This window comes from Acinonyx jubatus, chromosome D4, assembly GCF_027475565.1.
Source record: "Acinonyx jubatus isolate Ajub_Pintada_27869175 chromosome D4, VMU_Ajub_asm_v1.0, whole genome shotgun sequence".
Taxonomy (NCBI): domain Eukaryota; kingdom Metazoa; phylum Chordata; class Mammalia; order Carnivora; family Felidae; genus Acinonyx; species Acinonyx jubatus.
The window spans coordinates 66614643-66640199 of NC_069391.1; the positions used below are offsets into that span (position 1 = coordinate 66614643).

The window sequence follows — 25557 nt, forward strand, 5'->3', positions numbered from 1 at the left end:
TAAATGCTGGTGAGGTTGAAGTGAACGGTGTTCTGTGCACAGAGGAGACCAACGAGATTCAGGCCGTCGGTGAGGAGGCTCTTCGGAGGGACGGGCCGGGGCTGCCGCCAGCACCGCCGGGCCCAGAGCAGGCGGCTGATGAAGACAGGCCTGCAGGCGGAAGAGGCACTGGGGGAGCGGAGGCGGTGGGTCACACCCCGCGGGCGCCAGCAGCCTTGCTGGAGAGCCCAGAGAACCAGGACACCGAGGACCTAGAGCGGGACCAGCTGGTCGTCCCCGACGGGCAGGAGGAGGAGCAGGATGCTGATGAGGAAGGTGCGTGAGCTGCTCTGTGGGAGTCCGCAGACTCCTTTCCACCAACCATCCCCTGACACTGGAGGGGCCCCTAGGAAGCTTCCCGAACAGCAGTTTGCCATCCGCTGGTCTCATTCCTTGGGTGTCTTACCGAGTGGGAGGCGGGAGGGAAGAGCTGTGTGCTCGCACCAGTTACAGGTTCACAGGGAGTCGGTGGGGGGGCGCGTCTCAGGGGAAGGCCTGACGTGGGTGCTAGGTGCCTTGTGAACGTAGCCCACGCTGGACTACGCGCCTGGCCTGCGTCTTCCGCAGCCTCATGTGGTGTGGTGTTGCCACCGGTGGGTGCCCTGGGGAGGGAGGGATGACTGGGTAGAGGGGGTTTCGTGCTGATGTGAGCATTGCAGCAAAGTGACACGTGACTCCTCCGTCTCTGGTTTCGTTGACTTTTCTTTAAAGGCACACAAAACTGTGGGAAATGGAGATCAGCACAGTATCCTGGGGTGTACTTGGGTCCCTAAAAGTAGTGTGGAAGACTTCACTCCCCACTGAGCCAGGAACACTTAGGAAGAGAAGACCCACTAAACTAACAGGAGTGGGAATGTGCTTGTTTGTGAAAATTACCTTGATGTTCTATCGATCGAATTTGTATTCAAGTTTCTCTTTCTGAGGAATGTGCTCTTACGAGGGTGCAGTTGAAGAATTAAAAAGAAAAGGAAAGTCAGGGAGCCGACCCAGTGGCTCTCAGGTTTCAGACTGGCCGTGAAGCGTAACAGCTGAAGATTGGTTCGAGGTCCCGCAGGGCTTGCAGGATACACGTCGTCCTGGGGCATTTGTAGTGACCTGATTGTACAAGAAAGTGGCAGGGGCCAAAGGCATGTGCTTCACTTCCATGTCAGGCAGTGAGCAGAGGGAAGCATACCAGAGTGAAGTCTATCAATATGTGTATATGAGACATTCACGTGAAACCCTACGAACGTGTCTCTTGAACGCATTTTGTCCTGATCTTTTCTGGTTGTTCTCTGTGGGGCTGACCTAAGTGATGAATAGTTGAATTGTGTAGGCAGGATGGAAAAAGCCATCCTTCGACTCCCAGTAGCTGCTCTATTTCCTTCTGTCAGAGTCACCAGCCCTTCTGTGGAGGTGCCGTCATTAACTAGAAACCTGTTGTTTCCAGCAACAGTGGTGCCTTCCTTTAACCTTGAGTGGATTGTCTCTTCAGAAAACTGGAATATGGGTTTAATTCATTAGGTTCCTCAGTTCCAGCCCTGAGTACTGTCCTGTGTTAAGGGCCATGGTTTAATTGGACAGAACATAAGTAGAGACCTCGTACCTGCTGTTTGTTCGGGCAGCAGGCACACAAGTCCTCCCTGCCTCCCGAGAGGTCGCAGAAAGACCAGATCATTAAGCTGTCACCTGGAAAACCCCAGTTCCTGGGCTCGGGTGCCCCTATGGCCTCGAGAGAGAAATGATGTGGGTTGTGTGCTCTGTGCCTGTGCTTGTTTGCAGGGAGAAACCAGCAGAAGCTGGGAGGAGAGGAGGACTACAACATGGACGAAAATGAGGCAGAATTGGAAACAGACAAGCAGGCAGCCCTTGCAGGGAATGACAGAAATCTGAATGGTAAGAAGTGTAGTGGAGGCGGGGGTGGGGAGGTTCGCCTTGCATTTCCCCTTGTGGTCCTTCACTTTGGCAGTGACTAAACAATGTGTCCCAACATTACTGTTGTAAGTAATCCATCATTTGAAGGAGACTTTCTTTTCTTCAGAAGCCTTTAAACATCGTGCAGTGGAGGGAGGGGATGGCAGAGAAGCCCAAGATGAAGACCTTTCAGAAAATCTGCATGTTCAGGGGGCCAAAGCCCTCGGGTATCAGCTGGAGCATTTGTCTTCGTGACTTCTAGGGGTTTCCTGACAGAGGAAGGGTCACCACTTGATCACTCTGTAGCAAGTGGAAGGTCACCACTTGATCACTCTGTAGCAACAGTCAAAAGGCCTCACTGTCTGCACAGTACTTCCAAGCAGCTTTTTATAGTGGCACTTTGTGTTATTATTTTGAATTTTTAAAGGACGCAGGGCAGTGGGATGTATCAGATTCTGGATTTGTCCATTGGCTTGTGATTGGATTCCAGTTGGACATCTTGTAGCTGTATGTGCTCTTCTTGTTTCACACCGGGAGGCACATACTGGTTTGTTGACAGCACTGCCTGCCAGGTCTTGACATCGTGAAGGTCCATCTTCCCTTTGTCACTTGAGGGGGATGCTTTGAAATGGTGTGGCTTTAGCATCCATTGGACACCCCGTCTACTGGTGGCTTTCTTGACCCTGTCACCCCTCACATCTTTTACCTCCTGTTCTTGAAGGATCCCTCCAGCCACATACTCTTGTTTTAGTATCCTGTGCTTCCTTGGTTCCCTTTTTTAAAATTCATTTTTCTGTCAGATTCTTGGTGTTTCCTTTCTTAGTTTTTCAGAGTTCTTTTATATGCTAGGGAGATTGCCCTTTATCCATGATGTCAGTTGCAAATACTTATTCCCAGTTTGATTTTTGGTTTTGTATAGTGTCTTTCTGTCATATGACTTTTAAAATCTTTTATGTCCTCCCCTCCCCCTTCTCCCCATCCCCTAGACTTATCCCCTATCTTGATCTTTCTAGTCGTCGCAGACTTTTGAGTCTGGAGTTCTCTCTTGTCCCACAAGAGAGTGGATGCAGAATTGAATACGAGAGAGGCTAATGTCCAGGAGGAAACAAGAACCCTGAGAAAGGGTCCTTGCTCTGTTTTTGTTAGGATCAGAAGGCTTACAAACATGATGTACGTGCAGAAAGAGACAATGAAACAGTGATCATTAACTCGGGTGTGAGATATGTGGTGTTAGGGGTTTGGGTCAATACAAAACAAAATCCCAGTGCTGAGCAGATGGCTGTTTATGGCAGGCACCAGGTGCTATGTCTATTTATCTTAGCTTTTCTAGGGGCTAAGACAGAGCATGCTACCTCAGGGTCAACAAGGTATTTTTCTCACTAATTAGCTCTGGGCATTTTCACCCTGTGGCGGCTTTGCACCCTGTGCTTTGTTTTACTTAATGACTAACCCTGGGCATTTCTGCCCTGCTGCCATGGCTTTCCGCCTCTACCTGTTTTCGAACAGACTTTCTTTCTGTGGAAGTGGCTTTCCGCTCTGTGCTTTGTTCTACGATGAGCGCTTTCGTCCTGTGGCGGCTTTCCGCCCTAAGCTTTGTTAACCTATTGGTGCAAACTCCGAGAATTCTTAAACTTATTCCCCACATCTAGTAAGCGTTTTCTTGAGTTGCTAATGGGTTTATTGCTCAAGTGGGTCTCCCTGAACACCGTAATTTAGTTTTTCCCATTTTCTTAGAATTGATACATCTTTAAGTCTCTCTCAGTCTACAGCTTCCCCTTCCATTCCTTTCCTCCATTTGCCCTGGAGTTTTCCACAGTCTATACAGTGCTGGTTACATATTCATAGTACAACTTAGTATGTTCTTATTTCTGCTCTGTTTCCTGTAAATTGGCAGCTGATATCCAGAGGCTTGATAAGACTGTGTTTGAGTTCAAGCCTGTGGTAACATGGTAGGCGGTGGTATGTTCTTTCATCAGGAGGCAAGTAATGTCTTTGTTTTGTGATGGAAGGATCAGTTGATGTTCAGTGCCTTCCTTAATTCTTTGGTGGTGGTGTTCTAATTGAACCATTTCTATTTCATTGGTTGATTGGGATATTTTTATAAATAGGCAAGTCAGTGGTTTTAGGCATAGAACGTAGGATAAATGCTTCTTTTTATTTATCAATTTTCACAATAACGAATTATTTTTCCTGTTATCCTTTGAAGGTGATGATTTTAAATATACAAACTTAATGGATTTAAACCTATTTTGATGGGTTTCATTCAGTTGTATTTATTATTCTTTTTGAAGTTCAAGTTGTCCCATCTTCTTTGACTAGTGGGACCTTCCCCACTTTTATCCGCTTTTCAGGTCCCTTGTCCCTACTCAGCCTCTGCTCTCCTTCACACTCAGCTCTCTGAGTTTTCTTTTTTTTTTTTTTTGCTCGTGGGGCTCTATGTGGGAAGGAGCCTTAGCAGATGAGTTTCAGAAGTTTGTGGGGCTCAGCCTCCCCCAGCCCCCTCGTCTTTGCCATGGCCACTTTGTGGTCACCTGCTGTGGGGGTGGCAGAAACCCTCTTGCTTCAAGCTGCAGTTTGTACATTGGCCCAGTACTTTCTGGTGTAAATGTGTTGCCTATTTGGGGTTCTTTTCTCCTCTTCTCAGGTCCATCAGGTGCTCCATTGCTCCCATTTTTTTTCTAGACACTGTCTGCTGCTGTTTGTCTCTGCCTGTGTTTTGGGGTCTGCAGGATTCCTTGTCATCTACTCTTGCTGTGAATATCTGTGGTTTTTGAGTTTTTTAATGTAGTGGCTTCATGTGGGGACCCAGAGATTCAAAAACTGTGTCACTGTTGCCACTGTCTTTCCAGGATCATCTGGTTTTATATTTTACATTTAGATCTCCGATTCATTTGATTAACATCAAATGTATTCAAGTATGTGGCACAAGTTTGGGTCCAATTTTCTTTGTCCGAAGAGCCGTTCATTTGGCCCAACACCATCTCAAGGCTAGTGATTTGAGGCACTACCTTTACCAAATAGATTTCCATTTGTACTCAGATCTACTTTTTGGTCTTTTTGTTCCATTGGTTTCTCAGCTTACTCACACTGTACCACTATGTTCTAAGTGTAACAGCTAGTCCTTCTGGAACATCTCAGTCAAGATCTCTTTGAATAATACTTCCCATTTTCCTTCTTTAACTCTGGTCAGAAATGTTAGATCCTGGGGAACTGGGTGGCTCAGTTAGTTAAGTGTCTAGCTCTTGGATTTTGGCTCAGGTCATGATCTCAAAGATCACGAGATTGAACCCTGCATCAGGCTTGGTGCTGATAGTGTGGAGCCTGCTTAGGATTTTCTTTCTGTCCCTCTGCCCCTCCCCTACCCTCTCTCAAAATAAATAAACCTAAAAAAAAAAATCTATCATATTAAAAAAAAAAAGACCTTACCATTCTTTTCTTGTCTCTTACTCCCTTTTTCATATTACCCATTTCTTTTTCTTTAAATTTATTTAATGTTTGTTTATTTTTGAGAGAGTAAGAGAGCGTGAGTAGGGGAGGGGCAGAGAGGAGGAGACACAGAACGTGAAGCAGGCTTCAGGCTCTGAGCTGTCAGCACAGAGCCTGATGCGGGGCTCAAACTCATGAACTGTGAGATCATGACCTCAGCTGAAGTCAGACACTTAACTGACTGAGCCACCCAGGCGCCCGTCCTGTTACCCATTTCTGCCTCTCTACCCTGCATTCAGAATGATTTCCTCAGAAATCTGAGTTCACCAATTTTTCCTTCTAGTTCACCAATTTTTCCTTCAGCTATGCCTTCTCTGTTCTTTAATTCATGCTTTGCTTTCATTTCTAAGTATTCTTATTCCTTGCTCCTATTTTCAAACATCTTTTATTTCTTTAAATATATCTGAGTTTTGGGGCACCTGGGTGGCTCAGTCAGTTAAGCATTCAACTTCAGCTCAGGTCATGATCTTGCAGTTCATGAGTTCAAGCCCTGTGTCGGGCTCTGTGCTGACAGCTTAGAGCCTGCTTCAGATTTCTGTGTCTCCTCTCTCTGCCCCTCCCCCACTCATGCTATCTCTCTCAAAAATAAACAAACATTAAAAAATATATATAAATATAATTTCCCAAGTTTTCTATACCATGTTTTCCAATTGCAGTGTCTGAAAACCTTATGGGTATTTCTTTTGTTTCTGCAGATTGTCCTCATGATAGCTTGTTTCCTTGTGTTTTGTGCTTTTTAACTGTGAGCTAGTTTCCTGGGAACTTTATCTGTAGGAAGTCTCAGGGGACTGAGTTAGAGTAGTATTGCACTAGAGATCATTCACCTCTATTAGCCTCAAGGAGGGTTACAGACTCACTACCACTTCAGTAAATTCTCTTCGGATTTTGTTTCACATAGGAAAATTGAGTTCAAATTATACACTTGCATGGTCGTCTCGATTAAGAAGTCCCGTATTCTAATCACTTAGGTTTTCTTGTTGCCCATTTTCACTGCACCACTTTTCCATTACCTTTAAACCAAGGACATGAGCATTTGGGAGTTTCAGTTTTATATACGGGTCTGCTTCTGGACTTGCTGCCTTGAGTGCAGTCCTCATCTTTATGTTTTGTTCCTCTGCATCTTTTGATGCTATGAAGGGAGAAGCCCGGAGTCTTCAGGCTTCAGAAGTCCTCAGGGCAGGTGTAGCTTTGATGCTTATTACCTTTAGGAGTTCTAACTTTTACTTCATTTTTGGCCTCATAGATTCCTTCTTCTTTTTTTAATGTTTATTTATGTTGAGAGAGAGTGAGAGAGGGGCACAGAGAGGGAGAATCCCAAGTAGGCTCCACACTCAGCATGGAGTCCTAGGCGGAGCTCCATCTCATGACCATGAGATCACAACAACCTGAGCTGAAATCGAGTTGAATGCTTAACTGACTGAGCCACCCAGGTGCCCCAGATTCCCTTTTATTTATTCCTTTTTTTTTTTTATTATAGACGATGCATTGTAGTATCTTAAAATTTAACTTTCTAACTTAAAAATAATTTAAAATAGTATATACCCTTCACCCAGGTTTCCCAAATGTTAACATCTTATAATGAAGACATTAATACTGACACAATGCTATTATTCTAATGTAGTGAAGTGTCCAACTAATACCACTTTTCTGGTCCAAGATCTAAATCCAGGATTAAACACTGCATTTATTGTCATACCTCCTTGGGTCCTTTAACCCCAAACCATTTGTCTTCATCATTTACGACGTTGATAGTTTTTGAAGTGTTGTAGCGAGTTATTTGGTAGAAAGTCCCCCAATTTGGGTTTGATTCAACAGTGCTTCTTTAAAATATCTTTTCATATTTAATCCAGCATCAGTGACTATAGTTGGTAGAATTGAGGGTTCTAGAAATGGGAATCCTAACTTGATTTTTAAGTTATTTTCAGACTGTGTAGGCGATTTAGTGCAGAACATGAACATATTAGCAAGTCAGAATTTTAAGCAAGTACAAAGCCAATTTTTCTGTTCCTTATCATTGGTTGCACCTCAGTCCTTGGAGGATTGCACACCTTTTCTGGTGTGGTTACTGCCTTACACCTCTTTCACCATCCTTTTAAATCAGTAGTGTCCTAAATGTCTGGCTTTGCAGTGAAGCTTTGGGCTTTCATCCCCTACACTCAGGTGCTCCAACAAAGTGAGGACAGAGGCAGAGAAAAATGCTCTGTCAGCTCTTTTAAGTTGAAGAATTATCACCATCATATCATTAGTTTTCAGACCCTGCTGACTCCAGGGAGGTTAGAAAAAGGCATTCCTTCCAGCTTTGAGAACTTTTTTTTAATTTAAAAAGTTTTTTTAAATGTTTTATTTTTGAGAGAGAGAACGGGGGAGGGGCAGAGAGAGACACACACAGACACAGAATCCGAAACAGGCTCCAGACTCCAAGCTGTCAGCATAGAGCCCGACGTGGGGCTTGAACTCAGGAACTGTGAGATCATGACCTGAGCTGAAGTCAGATGCTTAACTGAGCCACACAGGCACTCTGAATAGAGAACTTTAAAAGACAGTTACTAATTCAAGGCAGCCATTTAATTCATTTAAGCAAATCACCGTTTAATATGTAGTAGTTGTAAGTCAGCATGGTGGTTTTAGATTTTGTGAGGTCTTTTCTTGTCCTTTGTGTGTCAGGGGATAGAGCAAGGACAGTCGAGCTACAGGGAGGCTTTGGGCTTCGGCTCTGTAAAGGGAAGACTTTGCAGTAGAGCTGACGGGGGTGGGGGGTGGCAGTAGATGCACTGCAGTGCCTGCGTCGGGCTTCCTGTCAGTTTCACAAAAGGGATGTGAGCAACACACAAGGGTTGTGATATCAAAAAAATGTTAGTACATTTTGTATTGTCCATTTTAGAGGGCAATGGGGGCATTATTTCACTATTTTAAATAGGGAGTTTTTATTTGATGGCTTTATTTCATGGCACCTTTGTGGCCAGACCTGTAGCCTCTTTGCTCTGCTGTCCTTGATTGGGAATGCAGTGCCCCATGATATTGCCATGGGAGATGCTGTCTTCTTGATGAGGCAATTTCTGGACACTTGGGTCAAATGCAGCCTGCCTGGCTGGTTTTCCTAAATGTTTTAATATCAGAATATTATGTGTGGTTTTTTTTTTCTTTTTTAGTTCTTAATGCTGAAAATCAGAAAGGAGACATGATAAATTTACTTGATCAGCATGAAAAGAGGAATCACACACTCTGAATCGATTGGAATCCTGTACTTGATGTCAGGATTGAACAGAGATCACTACAAAATATTTATGAGGGGTTGAATACTATGAAATGTACTAAGTAAAATACACATCTAAAGATGATTGTTGTGGAGTTTTAATATGTATTTTATGTAGGAAAATGATCTGTTAGGTGGTTTTTGGGGGGTATTTTTGAAGTGTGTACCATGGTGTCAGTTTGTCAGCTGATAGGTAAGAGAAGATCAACACCAAAAATAGAACCCACGGTTTCCTGCAAGTATGGTGACAGTGGCACTTCTTCTGGAATGTAACTTTGCTGAAAACAATCAGAGCCTGTAGGAAGAGTCTGTCTTCTGACACCAAGACGACCCACCACACCTGGGCATTCTTCTCTGGTACCTCTGGTGTCCCCATCACATGCTGTGCTGAGCAGCAGGTACCAGCCTGGTATTTCTGTTCTCCCCGATCAGCAATGAATGATTACTGGTTTATGTTGTCATGCGCTCACTTCGGGTTCATTCTGTGGCCTAGAGCGCAAAACTGTTAATGCAAACATCACTACCAACAGTTTTAAACAAGTCTGTAGACAGAGACATTTTGTGAGAAATTTTTAAAAGACCACTTGTATAACCTTTGTCATTAATGTACAAAAATGCTTCTAAGTGACTTATAATTTGAACATTTGTGTTCTTACTTTGCTTAGTTATGTGTGGGCAAAGCAAAATTGTCTCTAAGAAGTCCGTATTACCAAGAGCCACAAACGGATTGACTTTTGCCACTACAGGGGCAGCAGCAGAGCTGATCCTGGGGCTGTGGCAGAGCATGGAGGGCAGCAAGGCACACGGTGGCGTGTTTGCTGTGGACAGACTGCCCGTTCACTACAGGAGGACAGGAAGCTGACGCTTAAGGGTATATACAGTTGTTACACAGATGGAAAGTTTAGAAAGGCTGGAGAAACGCAAGTTGTTTTTGGCAGTCTATATGTTTGGCTCATAGTAGAGGACTATTTTAAAAAGTGATTTAAAAATCAATGTTAATTTGAAAAGGACTAATCCTAATTCACATTGAGCTGCTTCTCAGTATTTCTGGTAAATAGGCTCTTGCCACTTACGAATGACTGGCAGAGTCACACTTGTGTGACTCTCAGGCCCTCTAAAGGGCAAGTGGGTGGTGATGCTTATTAGGAAATGGGGGCCCAGAGAAGTTAGAGCCCTGCAGGCCAGACAGCTGGCAAGCTGGACACCGGCCCCTCAGCTGGTCTGGACTCCCCATACCCCTGGCAGACCCTGAAGGCAGGACCTGGTTTGCATTCAGGTTAAGATCTCCAATGTGAATGTTACTCACGTAGGATATCTTGTTAATCACTAAGATTAAACTCTTCCACCTGGAAAAGGCAAAGAAGGGTGTTAAACACAGCTTTGTAAGGTCTTATCTAAGTCCTTGTCCAACTTCCCTTTGTGTCTTAGCCTTAGGGCTGATAGTTTTGCTTTTTCAATAATTAATAAAGTCTCTTCATTTCACGTTTAATCAGTGTGCATAGAGTTCTGAGAAATAAAGGACTGTTAGTCCAATTGCTTTGTTTTCCCTTCATGCCCTACTGGGTCCCTGAAGAATCAGCTTGCAAACTGGATTAAGGGTGGTGATTTGCCTTATTAAACCTTTTGTGGACTGAGCTGGGACATGAATATAAATAAAAAAAAATAACCACACTGATTCCATCTTCATGTGCTGAGGCTCCAAAGGCCATTTGTTCAGGAGGGGTGTCCTGTGAGCTGTTTCTCCAGACAGTCATGCTTTATTACCCCTGGCTTACCTTGAGATCATGCAGGCACCTATTGCAAGGCAACGATTCATAGATGTGTTGTGGTTTTAAACAAAAACCTGTGTAATAAGTAGATCTCAAATCCCCTACACTTCGGTTTTTTGGTTTCAGCCAAAATTAAATCACCTATTCCCATTTTTAATAGGTGCGAACTTTTAAATTCACACCTTTTCCTCTATACTCAAAATGGCATGTAGACAGGAGTGTGAGGATTCATCTTTTTTCTACAGATGGGACTGCAGATTCCCTACGCAAGACTCAATCAGATTTCCTGAAGTGTAAGCACTGCACATAATGTACTTTCATGTGATGGATTTGAGAAATAAACCAATCCCTGTTAAGTCTGTGCGCTGTCATTCTATAACTAGACCAATAACTAGCAGGATTGTTTAAACTGGTAGTATCCGGTTATCCATTCACATTGGAACCTGAGGTACAAATTCAAGGTTCTTTAAGGTCCAAGGGATCAGTCTACTCCAAGAGATTATTAATTACAAATAATTGATAGTTTATAGGACACTCAACTTCTAATGCTGGTCTCTGAAGTGAATTTTAGAAAAAACACAAGATTCCATTAACTGGGTTATATATTTTTTCACATTGTCAGCTTAGGCTTTGAAAATGTTCATTAGTGTCTGAGTTGGGGAAATGGCTTAATTGTGTAAATAATGGTATGTGTTATTTCTCAGAGAGCAGTACAAAGTGTACTAAGCTGTCCCTTAGAAAATGGCTTATAAAATTCTGATAATGTATACATTTAAGGCTTACTCAAAGTTAGTATTCTCATATGCACTTAAAAAGCTAAAGTAAAATGCTTCATCGTTGGTGTGCCTGTGAAACACATCTCTGGGAAAGTCAAAGAACTTAACATCTTTAAATTATGTATAAATTTCATACAATGAGTTTTGTAAACCAAGGCCCTCACTAGTTGAGACAAATTACACCATCTAAAGTAGAATAAAAATCCCTGATAGCATGAGAAAGGAAGATGGATGTGCAGCGAAGGAAGGGTGGGGTCTCTAGCGATGGGTCTGCAGGTACAGGTGGACTGAAGTCTGTTTTCCAAGCCAGCAGATCCTGGAAAGATCCCCACTTGAAAATATTTCACAGGTTAAACTGAGTATTTAGTAGTAACCAAAAAGGAGTATGCCACATTTAAACCTAACCCTACACATAATCTATACATTCCTACCTTTTGAAAATGTCACTAGCCAACATTACGCATAATGTTTTAAAAGTGCCAAAAGGACAGTTAAAGGATGTTTTTAAAAACCTCTATATTCTTACAGGTATATAATTTAAGACATCATGACACACAAAATCACAATCCCCATGTAATTTGGTCTCCCTGTATAGTCTAGAGCCCCCCCCACCCGCCATTCCCTTTAAATGTATTTTGCCAAAACCCCATACAAGTGTTTGCTAAATCCCTTGTTTTGAAACTTTTGAATAATCTGTTTGAATGACTTTAAGTGTAAACACCTTCAATTCTTAACATGCATCAACAAAGTGCTGTTGTTTCTAATTTCCAGTGGTGCATTTTTTTGTCAAGAAATTTATTAACCTTTACAAACACTATTTTCACTCATTCATAAAAAATGATTTATGATTAAATCTGTAATAAAACCATAGAACGTTCATCGATGCATTCAGTAAGACCAGTTTCATCCATGGAACATAACAAACCACTTTAAAACAGCAGTTTTCATTCACGTCGTATAAGGCTGTCAAATTAAAAGTATTTCTTATAATAGGTTGTTATCTAAGAAATCCATTTCACTTCACGTTACGTGGTAAGACTGACGGATGGATCCTCTTAGAATCTGAAAGTAGATTCTACCCCTTTATGACCCTTTCAGTCTCTCAAACAAGTTTCACAACAGGAAAATATTTGTGAGCAGAGAAATCAAATTCAGGAGGAACCTGTAAAGAAAGGCGGAAAGTAAACTAATGTATTTACAAATATTCAGACAGTACAGTTTTTTAGAGTTTCTCCAGATTTTAGAGGTAAGACAGCACAAGAGATACAAAACTTGTTTAATGACAAGTTAGAAACTAAACTGGAAGGAAAACTAGCTTATCTCTGGGTTTATGAAAGAACACTTAAAGGAAAATGGACTTAAATTACGGGAAAGAGTCATAGCGCGTTTTTTAGTTCCTGGGTCAACAGAGTACCAAGCAATGAGATGTATCTAATAAAGCAAGGCAGAAGATAAGCCAGACAGGAAGAAAAGGAAGCCAGACAGGAAGAAGCTCGGGGAATAAACAGGTACATGTAATGGGCAAATGGTTAGCAGCACACCACATGTTGATACGGCACTGATGGGGTAACACCACCAGCAAGAGAAGTTTAAAGAATTTACCGTCTCTTAAGCCATTCAACAAAGTCTTTACCTTTTTTCCATAAATTTGTTTTCACACATTTTGTTTTACTCCAAGTCATTTGGTAATTTACACAGGGAGGGAGGGGAATGGAAGGGCAGATTTTAGAAACCAAGTCCATAAAATCTCTCCGTTTCAAAGCAAAATGGTACACTCAGGTTATTTTCTGCCGATGAACCTCTTTTTTGAATGTTTTAATTCTTTCTGTAATAATATTTATGCATCTTACTTAAAAAAGGTTTTACAATAATTTAACACCCATTTATTTTCCCCACAATGTACTTACCTTAGATTCTTTTTTGTGTCCTCCTGCCAATAACTTCATGACCACAAAGTTGGGTTTGGCAACCTTTAAAATTCTATTGACCTAAACAATGACAACATTAAGCTACCAAAACATAAAATTCATTTATGTCTTTACATTTTAGATTTTTTAAAATTTTTATTATTTTTGCTTTATTAAACAAAGGCAATTGAGCAACATGGACAGACATACTTTTCCACAGGGCTCTAGTTTGGTCAGCCCTGACCGCCTAGAAGGGCCCCTAGGTCTCCCTCTCATTGAACCTGAAGAATGTCAGGCTGCAGAGGTGGCAGCAGGGCACTTGGTGTGGCCCAGACTGTGCAGTTTGTCTGCTATAAATCCCACCTCTGCCAGGTACTAGCTATGAAACCTTTGAGTTCTTTAGCCTCTTTGTTTCTCAGTTTCTTCATCTATAAACATGGGGGCAATAATGTGACTCATCCTGCAGACATGCTGGGAGGGTTACTAAATGAGCTAATACGTATTGTGAGCTGGGAACCACACCCGGCAGGGAGGCAGTGTCCTGTGTTTACAGTCACTCCTGACTACTACTCGCTCAAGAGCCTTCACCTAGACATGAACAGCAGAGGACAGGAATGCTGTATTCCTCTTAAAAGGGAGTAGTGTGCAGTATGAGGAAAAATGTTCCCACTGCTCCTTGGTGACCTCTCTCCAGAAACACCCCTCACTGCAGGTCTGGAATGGCTTCTCCTCAGCCTCATCACACATCCACCTGTCCAGATGACAGCTCCGTCTGGCCATTTAACGGGCACCTCCCAACCTGAGCTCCTGACTTCCCAGCCCTGGCGCCCACCTGTTCTGCTTTACCCGCAGCCCTCCCCACTGGCTCCATCCATGCAGGGGCTCAGGCCCAAACCCTGATGTCCTCCTTAACTCTTCTTTTCCTCACCCACATCCGATCCATCTTGACCTTGGCATACTCAGAGAATGCAGTCACTTCTGATGACCTCCACTGTCCCCACCATCTCTCACCAGATTACTGCTGTGGCCTGCCAACTGGCTCCTCTGCTTCCACCTCTGCCCCTACCACAGTCTATTTGCAGCACCAGGGCCAGAGTGATCCTTCAGAACAAAAATCCGCTCTGGTCACTGCTCTGCTCAAAACTCTCCAGCAGCGCCCCCTTGTTCACCCCGCTCCAGCAGTGGCCTAGGCACCTGTACACATGCAGATCCCTCTGCCCACAGGGCTCCATTCCTGTAGCCCTGTGACTTGCTTTCTCACCTCCCTCTGAGATTTGCTCACAGGCCATCTTAATTAAAAAATGCCTCATCCCCCTCCCACCTCCCTACTTCTATTTGCTATCCCCATTCCTAGCTTGATTTTTCTTCATAGTACTTAGTATCTTCTAGTACACTCTATTATTTATTTGGTGTCTGCCACACACTAGCCTCCACTGCCCTCAGGAGGGCTGGGATTTGTCTATTTTTTTTCACTATTAAAAAAATTTTTTTTTAAGTTTATTTGAGAGAGAGAGACAGCACGTGCAGGGGAGGGCAGAGAGAGGGGGAAGAGAGAATCCCAAGCAGGCTCTGCACTGTCAGCACAGAGACTGATGTGGGGCTTGAACCCAAGAACCACGAGGCCATGACCTGTGTTGAAACCAAGAGTTGGACGCTTAACCAGCTGAGCCACCCAGGGGCCCCCACTAGTTTTTTACCACAGGGCTGAGGACATAGTAGACAACTATTTGTTGAGTAAATGAATGAAGTCCACTGAAATAAATCTATGCTATTATAGGTACCTTCCTCTCCCCTTGTATTTTCTTTTATTGCATGGTTATACACGACAAAAAGTCATCTCTCTCCTATCCTTGTTTCCCAAGGCACTCAGTTCCCCTCCTAAGAAGCAAACACTGTTATCAACTCCTATGTATCTTTCTGGAGATATATTATATTCCCATAATCCTTGCACACATACACACAGACTTGTTGGCAGCATACTATACACAGTTTATTACTTTGCTTTTTTTCAACTTCTTGTATCTTGAAGAACATCCCATTACAGTACATAAAGATCTTCTGTTGTCCTTTTATTGCAATATATGATGTATTGTAATTCATTTAACAGTCCCGACTGAGGGACAGTGAAATTTCCTTTCTTTGCCATCAGAATCCTGCTGCAATGAATACTGTTGTGTATTAAGCACTCACTTCCCACACGTGCTCATGCAGAAAAAATAAACCCCAAGAAGCAGAACTGCTTGGCCTACGCATCTGTGTTTTTAAACAGAGAACTGCTATTAACTTCTCTTTCATGGAAGCTGTACCAAGACACACTCCCCAAAACAGTCTGAGTATTACAGGCAATGCATTCTCATTTACGGAATACATGCATTTCAATGTGATTAGGTACACAGCAAACTGTGAAAATAACAAGACCGCACAACTTTAGTATTCTACAAGTTCTAAGGTCTGTATGATGATATCTCAAAGTGTTCGAACTAGCATTTTAAATGGTCAAGTGGAATAAGGTTTTTACTTCCTGTGATAAATGACTAGATCATTTTTCATATTTAAAAAAAATTTTTTTTGAAGTGTATTTATTGTTAGAGTGAGAGAGCATGAGTGGGGGAGAGGCAGAGAGAGAGGTGGGTACAGAGGATACGAAGCGGGCTCTGTGCTAACAGGAGAGAGCCCGACATGGGGCTCAAACTTACGAACTATGACATCATCACCTAAACCAAAGTCAGATGGCCACCGATTGAGCCACCCAGCTGCCCCTCATTCTTAATATTTTTAAGATTTATATAATTATATTTCAATATAGTAAACTACACATTAAAATAAATATTTTATATGTTAACATTTCTGAACTGTGGATCATTTTGGATCTTATTTGTGTTCTTCCTACTCATTTTACGGTTCTATGTCTTAATTTCTCCTTGCACTGATTTCTCAATTTGCACAAAAGAGCATTTACTTTCATCACATAAATTTTAAGTCTTAAAAGGCTAGGGTAAGCAAAGCCATTTAAAATCCTTGCCAAAAACACGACAGGCTTCACTATTAATACTGTTAAGGTTCATTTTTATAAACTGTCATCCAGTAGTAAGATACATATTTCCTGCCAAGCTTTTCCTCTAGAATTACTATGACTGCAGTCTTACCTCATGGTCTGGGTTTGGGATATTTTCCAGTATCATTTTTGCCTGCTGAAAGTGCTTACTAGCTGCAACATACAGTTCTGGAGACTGAGGAGGAGGGCTGTATTTATTGAGGTCAGACATTTCCTAAAAAGGGGGAAATGCTATATTATTCAAAACATGTTTAATATGAAAAACTCTAAAATACCTTTTTTAATTAAAGAATTCTTTACTGACTCATGATTTATATAGAGACACTAACGCAAATACTTGGTATATGTCCCTATTTTTCCTGTGTAATATTCAATTCTCAATCTCCATATGATCCTATGATCCTCATACTTAAAGTAACTCTCAATTTGATGAGTGCATCCAAAAAAAGCCAAGTAATTTTCACACTAATTAAAACTGCTCTTTTACCACCTTGTCACTGGCCCAATAATGGTTGGATTGGACCATTTTAATACAATGGCTAGGTACAAGACCTAAGGTCTAAGACGGAATGCTTTACAGTAAGTTGCTTCATGAGCCAAATCACCTTGAACTGCAGATAGTGCACCGGCGGTGGTGTCATCACACTGTTGAACGGAGCAAATCTGTGCTCATATCGAACTTGTTCACTATCAAGCTCAAACTTGGGTTTTCGTACCTTGCCATCCATGTCAAATGCTACCATGGTCTAAAGGGGAAAGAAAATGAGAAAAAAGTTTATATCAACACGACAAAGTGAACATCCTTATTAATACAGAATAGAAAACAAGAAACAGCTATTTACACAGGGCTAAAACAACTGTAAGGCTCAGAAATCAGAAATAGGAAGAGAAAAACTGGCTTCAGTATTCATTATGTAATATGCCATCATTATATAAAAAATTGTCAAGTTCCAATGTTTAATATATTACTACCTTTCCAAGTGAAACTGTACCACATGCACATTATTTTTCTAGGACTTAAGCTTTCACCGTAGCTTTGAAACCTTCAAATAAAAGCTTCTAAAGAAAAAAAGTAGGATATAATACGAAAAGCGCAGGTCCTGTTTTTCAAACACAAGTCCGTGCTCTGTTTTATGTATTTGAATATAAATTGCAGCAAATAATCTCTCGAATTGCCAAGCACAACTTATGAGTTAATTAGTATGTACTACCTCCTAAAAGTGCTTTGCTTAAGCTGTGGAGCTCACCCTTTTCCTAATATGCTCCTAAAGAAATACAAACCTCTCTCTTCCAAGAAACCTCTTCTGATCATGAACCAGAAATAAACTCTTCCTTCTCTTATTACTTGTGTCACACATGTCACCTGACCCGTCATTACCTAGACACTTGAGACAAGGATCACCTCTGATTAGACTCGGTATCCTTAAATGTACTCAGTAGAAGATATGTGACACACAGCAAGGGTGTTAAATTAATATCCGTTAATCAAACGAATTGATAATTAAACACTTGATAAACACTTGATAAACAAATTAATGAAAACTAGACTTGGGCAAAAGGTAATTTTCAAGCAGATGGTTAATAAACACAAAGGTGAAATCAGAATCTGGAAATATCACAGAAGAAAGCCCATTTTAATTAAACTATGTGTTGAAAAGCAAAAAGAACTCCATTTGCGACAACTTACTTTAAACATTCCAGCGCACATATTCTGATATGCCTGGCTCATTGTGATCTCTCGGCTCAATGGGCGAACTGTAATTAAAAAGAAAATCACCCAGTCTTTTCCCCCTCCTCTCACATTATTGCAGGAGAAAATCTAATTAAAAAAAAATCTTCCACCTTGTTTACTAAAATTAAAAATTCACAGTTTGTTCCTACAGGTTAAATTTAGTTTTATGAACAAAATCTACAAATAATAAAATATAACTGGAAGGTTAAAAAGTCATATTCCCTAAAATAAGTAATACCATAAAATTCTGGTATGAAGTAATTTGGGTTTCTTTTGAATTCACCATTACAGAGACTTAACTTCTAAAATAGGAAACCCATGGCTATAGTCATTTAATAACCCACCCAAGCTGTTGAAACCCTCATGAAATACAAAGTAATATTTTGTTAACATTTGGAGCAGTATCTGTACCCTTCCCTAGTGATCCTGAGGGCAGTGCCCCGGAAACATTTCTTCTTCCTCACTTGCCCACCACGCTCTATGGTCATCTTTCTGTGCCACTGGACCAGCACAGCTCGGGACCCACTTCCCTCCTGAGCTGTCAGCCTTCTGTCAAAAGATCAAGGATCTCCTGTTGCCTTGTGCCTTAATTTATCTTGCCTGCATACTCCACGTGTCTACGTCATCTTGTCCTAAGGCCCTCCAACACATGGAATAGCAAAGAAGTAAAAGAAAAGCAAGGGAAGGCTCCAAGGAGGCTTATGTCACTAACAGTGGGACTCAGTGTCTATCTTATACTTGGCTCAAGAGAAGATGGGTGAGAATTGAGGTGTAATGACTAATTCAACCATAACAAGGCACAGGTGGCTCTGCATCTATTTATGTGTAGAAATTAAAGTGCACTCCAACGTTAGTTACTTCTTGAATTTAAAAATAGCCCACAGTACCTTTCTTCTTTTTCTTTGTTTTTTTACTGCTCCGGCCTTTCTGCTGCTCTTCCATTATCCTTTCCTCTGCCATTTGGGAGCCATCAGCACGACTTAACGTGGACATCAACCATGCATAAAGGAATTCAGAGAGATACCTTAAAGGGTACCAAATGTGAGTTAATGGAAGATGTCTACACGAGACAGCTTTATCACATGTATCTCTTAATAAAGAGATATTTTTAATACTGCTTTAAAAATCTTAAAAAACAAACAAACCCTGGATTATCCAATTAGATAACTGACAGATTTTACAAGAAATTAGCATTACAGATGGTTAACTTTTCCTTTCTTGTAGACTTATATGTTGCTGGACAATGCTCAAAAATGTTTAATTTCCTACAGTGATATGCATTTTACGAATTTCTTGATAATGATGTATATAAATCAAATGAATGCCCATTAAGCTGTATTTTCCTTTTTACTAACTATATCAGAACACACTTCACCTTCAACCTATTAAGTAAATATTTTATTTTCCCATTAATTGTGAAAGAAAGCAATTAATACTGAAAAAATTTTGAATTGTAGGCATTATATACCAAAGCATTCTAAAAAATTAAGAACATTCAGGCTTATAATTTACTTGAGCTTAATCAATAAATGAAATGTGAAACAGATAACAGTACACCCAATACTAACTTTTCAGAAGTTTAACCAACATTACATTCTCCTATGCCAGAAAAGCAGTTCAAATCTAGGATATGAAAATTTATGATTATAACATAATCATAATAAACATTAAGGACCACTACTACATTAAGCTAAAATCAAAGATTTAGAAGAAATTTTATTATGATCAAGGATGAGCATTTAATTCGTATTTCCAAAATTCCCCCAAAAGTTGTAAGGCAGGTTACAATATTAAAATATTTACAAAAAAAAATATTTTAAAGCAAAACGAAAACTAGTCAGAAGACACACCTTAGGATAAACAACATTCCTTTTTGTTGTAGCCAAACAAAACCCACACATTCGATAAATCAAAACAGTATGAACTGGCAAAAAACCAAAAAACCAAAAAAAACCCAAACACCTGGAATGATTTAGGTACTGTAAGTTAAACTGAATGCTATGCTTCCTGGTAGCAATGGCAAACTGGCAAACATATTTTCGTTTGATTAAAAAAAAAAAAGCATACAATTTCATATGAAAATAATTGCTGACAGTGAATTTAAGAAAGGCATTTAGAGTATCCTTTTACATGATACAAATGAATTCCAACCCCCCTGCAAATACACGGGATACAAATGAATCCCCCCCCCACCAATACACTACAAAATCTGAGGGTATCTTAACTCAATGAGAGGATTTCTATAGAGAACGAATGCTGCCTTCTACCTTCCAAATATCAAACCCTAGGGGCATATATGAGTGAAGGAGATAATATGGCACATGTCATGCTTTTCTTGTCAAATATCAGACATCTCAGTGAGCTTTTAAGTGCATTATCAAAATTAATACACAATCATATCTATGGAGAGTCAAAGTACCGATACTCTAGACCAGTGGTTCTCAAATTGTGATCACCGGACCAGCAGCAGTATCGCCAGAACTAGTGAGAAATGCAAATGATGGAGGCCTATCCCAGACCTGCTAAACCAGGAGCTCGATGGACTGAGAAGTGACTATGATGCACTCCAGAGTTTAAGAATCAATGTTTTCCACTGGTGATTTTTAAAGGGCCCACATGCTTTAGGGATGATATTCATGAACAATGTAACACGTTTATCTTGTGAAAATGCTGGAGCCCAATGTATAATTTTGAAACTAAAAGTAGTTAAAACTAACATGAATGTAGACCACAAGGGTATTTACAGGCATAACTAAAATTTTTTTCGTTAACAAGAAATGAATCTGCTCAAATATGCAGATTTCTAATATACGCTCAAATATACGTTTCTAATAGAGTGTTTATCTGATTATCATTTATTTGCTAATTAAGAGCCCAATTCTTTGTGCCAAAAAGCATATATATATATATATATATATATATATATATATATATATATATATATATAAATTTTATTCTGAGAAATCAAGAGCACAAAAGCTTCCCAAAAGCTGACTCAAACCTCAGAGAAGGAACTTGAGCATGTTCCCGCACAAAATGTCTGGTTTGGATACTTTGTCTACTGTGAGTTAGTAACAAAACACATGCCAAGTAACTATATTAACACCTGTTGGTAAGAGTTAGTTGTTACCTACATAAATGTCAGAGGGTATAGCAAATAATATTATTCTCGAATTACTTTAGTTCAATGTTCAAATTCAAGTTTCATAACCAAGTTAGGAGCCCTGGCAGCCATGATAACAAAGCCATGTCAGCTTGGAAAAGAATTACTTTCCTTCCTTCATAGCGATGACTCCAAGGAATACACAGTATCTTAATTACTGTTAAATAATTCGAATAGGAGTTAAAAAGATGAACCTTATTAAGATATACTAAACTTAGCTGTTTGTGATAAGCAACACTGGTTATTTACCACCATACATGGCCAGACTGAAAAAAAAGATCCATTAGCTCTCAATTTATTTTCTTTCTATGGCAGCTTTCCCGTGCCTGAAGTATTTCCAAGTATCCTCTGACTACGTTTCTCTATTTCATCTTCAAGTGAAAGCAAAGAACTATTGGCTGAGGAGGACAGCTCTTATGAACTCCTTCAAAACTGCTGAGAGAAACCCCCAGGGTGGCAGTATGCAACAGTTATGGCTCCCAATGATAATCTTCATTTCTTCTCAGAGGAAAGATCTGGTTCAAATTTTGAACTTTAATTCACTTAAGTACATTCCACAGCTAGCACCTATTGTCACTGAAGTCAGAGCTAAATGTGTGTGATTTTTCTCCCTAGAAACAGAAAAAAGCTCTTCAATTAATCCATTTACTTTGGAATCACTTTTATTAATTTGGAAACAAACATTCAATGGCTGGAAAAAACATTTGTATGGTGTTACAGCACTTGAAGATGTTCAAGACAATCTGGCTCTAATTTCTAACAGATGTTTTTCAATTGTCCCACAACACATTAAATGAAAAAGTACCCTGAAACTATATTCTGTTCTACAGATGCTCTCTCAGATCTTCTCTACTTGCTCCCCACTACCGATTTTAACTCAAATTGTTCTCTTACCAATATATGTAGTAGTACTCGTGCATGCTGTAGAGTTCCAATTCAAAGCCGCTCAGAAGATACTGGATCATAATTCGCAGGTTATGATAAAGGACCCAGGTACCTAAACAGGCCAAATGTTGCCTTTGGGGTTCCTGTTTCAACAGCATGGTGTGAAGGGCTGCATCAACCTTCTCTGCCTATCAGAATAAAATGTCATAACACGGACTTTCGTTTCAAGGTAATGAAAGAATGAAAAAAAACGACAAACAGCTAAAAATAGCATTTAGACAGAAAATATAAAACTTGTCACTAAAGAATTTATACTTTGAAAACATTTTTTGGTTCCATTCACATTTAAACTTCCCATTTCACAATGGATAATGTTTACCTAAATGCTCCTTAAACTAAAAAGACATTTTATAAAACAAAAATACAAAATAATTGACTTTAGGCTTTTAATTATGTTATCGATTAATATTGCTGCTGACAGGAATATTAAGGTTTTCTTTTCCACAGCTACATAATAAATCAATTTATTATTTTTTTAATTTTAGTAATATAATTTAGTGATTCATCACTTACATATAACACCCAGTGCTCATCCCAACAACTGTCCTCCTTAAGGCCCATCACCCATTTAACCCAACCCCCTACCCACCTCCCCTCCAGCAACCCTTATTTTGTTCTCTGTATTTAAGAGTCTCTTATGGTTTGTCTTAAGATTTTTGTTAGAATGTGAACTTGCTATAAAACTATAGTTCTACACATATTTTATAATTTATCCTGACTATCAAAGAAATAATTTAAGAGGTTTCTCAGTTTGGATTATTGTTCTCTTTTTGTAAACTCTTTCTTTGATATATGGAAATGTTACATTTTAAGTTAAAAGTAAATTAATCATGCTAAAAACTTAAATAGTTAAAATGTTGTTCCAAAGAACTGTTTTTAAAAATCTGATCAAGGTAAATGAACTGCTTAATTTTAGAAGGGAGGGCAACTTGTTGGCTCTTACCTCATCCTGCAAGGTAGCAAATTCCTCAAGAATATGACCAAGCTTATCTCTCTGTCGAGCCCGATTATGTCCATGGATCTGAATAAGACTACAGAATGGCTGCAAATACATACGATTTGTTAACTGCCAATGTGAAACTTCTTGACACTAAAGAAAATTAACATTCTAAGTTTTCAAAATCTAGTTTAAGGGGAAAAAATTACTGTGGAGGTAAGAATCAGGACTATGCGTATTTCTTACATAGGTATTTCTTTTTAAGGAAACTTATGAAACCTGTTTTCATATGGCAAAAATATGTTCTTCAATCTTTAGATATCTTCCCACAATTCCAAGAGAATAGTTTCCTCTTCTGAGGATCTCAAGCCATAAGCCAATGTTCAAGGGTAACATTTCTGTGCTACTTTAAATATACCAGAATAATTATAAGGCTTAAGTAATGGCTGATACAGCTGACCTCTGAACAACACATGGGTTAGGGGCACTTATATCTTGCAGAGTTGAAAATCCACGTATAACTTCTGACTCCCCCAAAACTTAACTACTACTAATAGCCAACTGTTGACTGGGAGACTTACTGATAACATCCTATTTTGTATGTTATATGCATTATATGCTGTATTCTCACAATGAAGTAAGCTAAAGAAAAGGAATTGTTATAAAGAAAATCTTAAGAAAGTACATTTATATTTATAGTACCGTATTGAAGAAAATCTGCACACCAGTGCACCTGCAAAGTTGAAACCCGTGTTGTTCAAGGGTCAACTGTTCTCTATAAACCCTAAGGTTCTTCAATTCCTATTCTATATCCTAAAATATTGTTAACACTTCACTAATCAGACAATATGCACGAATGGTAAGATGCTCTGATTTAAGAAATGCGAATCAGAAGATCCTTCAAATAGAATTGTTTTAAATTTGTACAGTTTGATAGATATTATCTCACTTGATCAATAACTAGCCTATGTATGAGGTACAGGGGCAGTATTAATACTTCACTTCTTAAAGACGGGGGAATTTACAGAAAAGTGAAGTGATCTTCCTGACAATGATAAAATGTTAATGATACAGACGAGATCTGGCCTTTTAGTTCTCCTCCTTTCACCCTCCCAAGGTGCCTTGCTATATTTTAGTAACTGGAATTAGGCCTCCCAAACTGTTTCAGTTCTCCAAAAGAAATGTTTATATAATTAAATTAGAATGATTTATGATTAATTTAATCCACTACAAGATTCATATTTTTTCCTAATTACCCTATATTTGAAAAAAATTTGTGCTCCCATCTCAAGTAGTAATTTTAATTTTACTATAATCCTGTTCATTAAGGTAGCACAAAGAGAAGTATCTGGGGCTGGTACAAACATTCCTTGTTCATATGGTCAAAAATAGTTTTTGTGCACATTTACAAAAAATTTTAACAACTTCTGTTTTCCCAGATGGGGGTCATAACTTAATTCTGCTTGTGTGGTCTCTGGGGGTTACAGTGAGAGGACATCAAAGGTACCTCAGTATTTAACGACCTGCCAGGAAGACTCCACATTAGAAAGCTATCTACTCAAGTGCAAGAACAGACAGAAATTTTTCATTTTTTCGGGGAAAATGACTAAGAACTGTTGGATGAAAAAAGTAACACAAATGAATGTGACTGAAGGAGTTACACCCCACAATTTTTATTTTTATTTTATTTTTTAAAATTTTATTTGAGAGTGCCTGTGTGTGAGCGGGAAAGGGGCAGAAAGAGGCAGAGAGGGAATCTCAAGCAGGCATCTTGATATAGGGCTTGATCTCATAAACCATGAGATCACGACCTGAGTCGAAACCAACAACTAGACACTTAACCGACTGAGCCACCCAGGCGCCCCACTCCCCACAATTTTTAAAGTATCCATCGCAACGATCCAAACTGCAGTTCTTACCCGAACACAGTGAGTAACAAAGGAGTCAATACAGTCCTTAGCCTGGTGATTATTATATAGGCAGCACCTGTAAGATAATGCTCATTAAAATCAAACTATTTGGCCTACAAAAAGCAGCAGGGATACCAACAGACCAAAATTGTGGAAAAAAGAGAAAATGGAACCAAATACCTTACTAAATTAAACACTGTTAGCATTAGATTAAGAAATATTTCACTATTATTGTGTTATTTGCACAACAAATGTACATTTCCAATTCTTCCAGTTCTATACTTGGACAGAGTTGGATCCAACAAGATCAAATTAACAAGGAGAGAAGAAAAATTCCAAAGTTCTACTTTTTCATGGCCCTACTACAATGTTATTTATTTTTCTACAACTAACACCCTCATAGATTATACCCATAATAATAATTACAAAGAAAATGCTATACAGAATCCTAATTTTTTAAAGATGTATCCACATTTCCAACCACTGGCCAAAATCCTCACTTATACATTTCTGGCAGCTCATCCTCTATCCTCATCAAGTGATTTCCTTTCTGGTGCTCCTTGTCTCAGTTATTAAAGTGACTAAAGCCTTCCTGAGCAGTCTGGGAGGGTCTGCTACCTGCCTGGCTCTAGAGGAGCCAATTCAGCCAATTCGGGGGCTGAATAGATGGGAAGATTATTTTTGTTTCTATC

General features: G+C 39.9%; 2 protein-coding genes across 5 annotated transcripts in view; one reads left to right on the forward strand and one right to left on the reverse strand.

The window, feature by feature from the left end:
* Positions 1 to 10796, forward strand: part of GOLM1 (golgi membrane protein 1) — a 56734-nt gene extending 45938 nt beyond the window's left edge. The window contains 3 exon segments of the mRNA XM_053205193.1: positions 48 to 315; positions 1801 to 1914; positions 8568 to 10796. Of these exon segments, the coding sequence (XP_053061168.1) occupies positions 48 to 315; positions 1801 to 1914; positions 8568 to 8644 (459 nt within the window). The 3' untranslated portion in view covers positions 8645 to 10796.
* Positions 10797 to 12033: 1237 nt separating this feature from the next.
* The window catches only part of NAA35 (N-alpha-acetyltransferase 35, NatC auxiliary subunit), a 101075-nt gene continuing 87551 nt past the window's right edge, over positions 12034 to 25557 (reverse strand). For all 4 annotated transcript variants that reach the window (XM_027048158.2, XM_027048159.2, XM_027048160.2 and 1 more), the window contains exons 15-23: positions 24875 to 24941; positions 22962 to 23060; positions 21968 to 22146; positions 18798 to 18934; positions 17866 to 17933; positions 16784 to 16924; positions 16270 to 16392; positions 13124 to 13204; positions 12034 to 12378 (exon numbers count right to left, since the gene is read on the reverse strand). In XM_027048158.2, the coding sequence (XP_026903959.1) occupies positions 12319 to 12378; positions 13124 to 13204; positions 16270 to 16392; positions 16784 to 16924; positions 17866 to 17933; positions 18798 to 18934; positions 21968 to 22146; positions 22962 to 23060; positions 24875 to 24941 (955 nt within the window). In that variant the 3' untranslated portion in view covers positions 12034 to 12318. The remainder of the gene's footprint in view (positions 12379 to 13123; positions 13205 to 16269; positions 16393 to 16783; positions 16925 to 17865; positions 17934 to 18797; positions 18935 to 21967; positions 22147 to 22961; positions 23061 to 24874; positions 24942 to 25557) is intronic.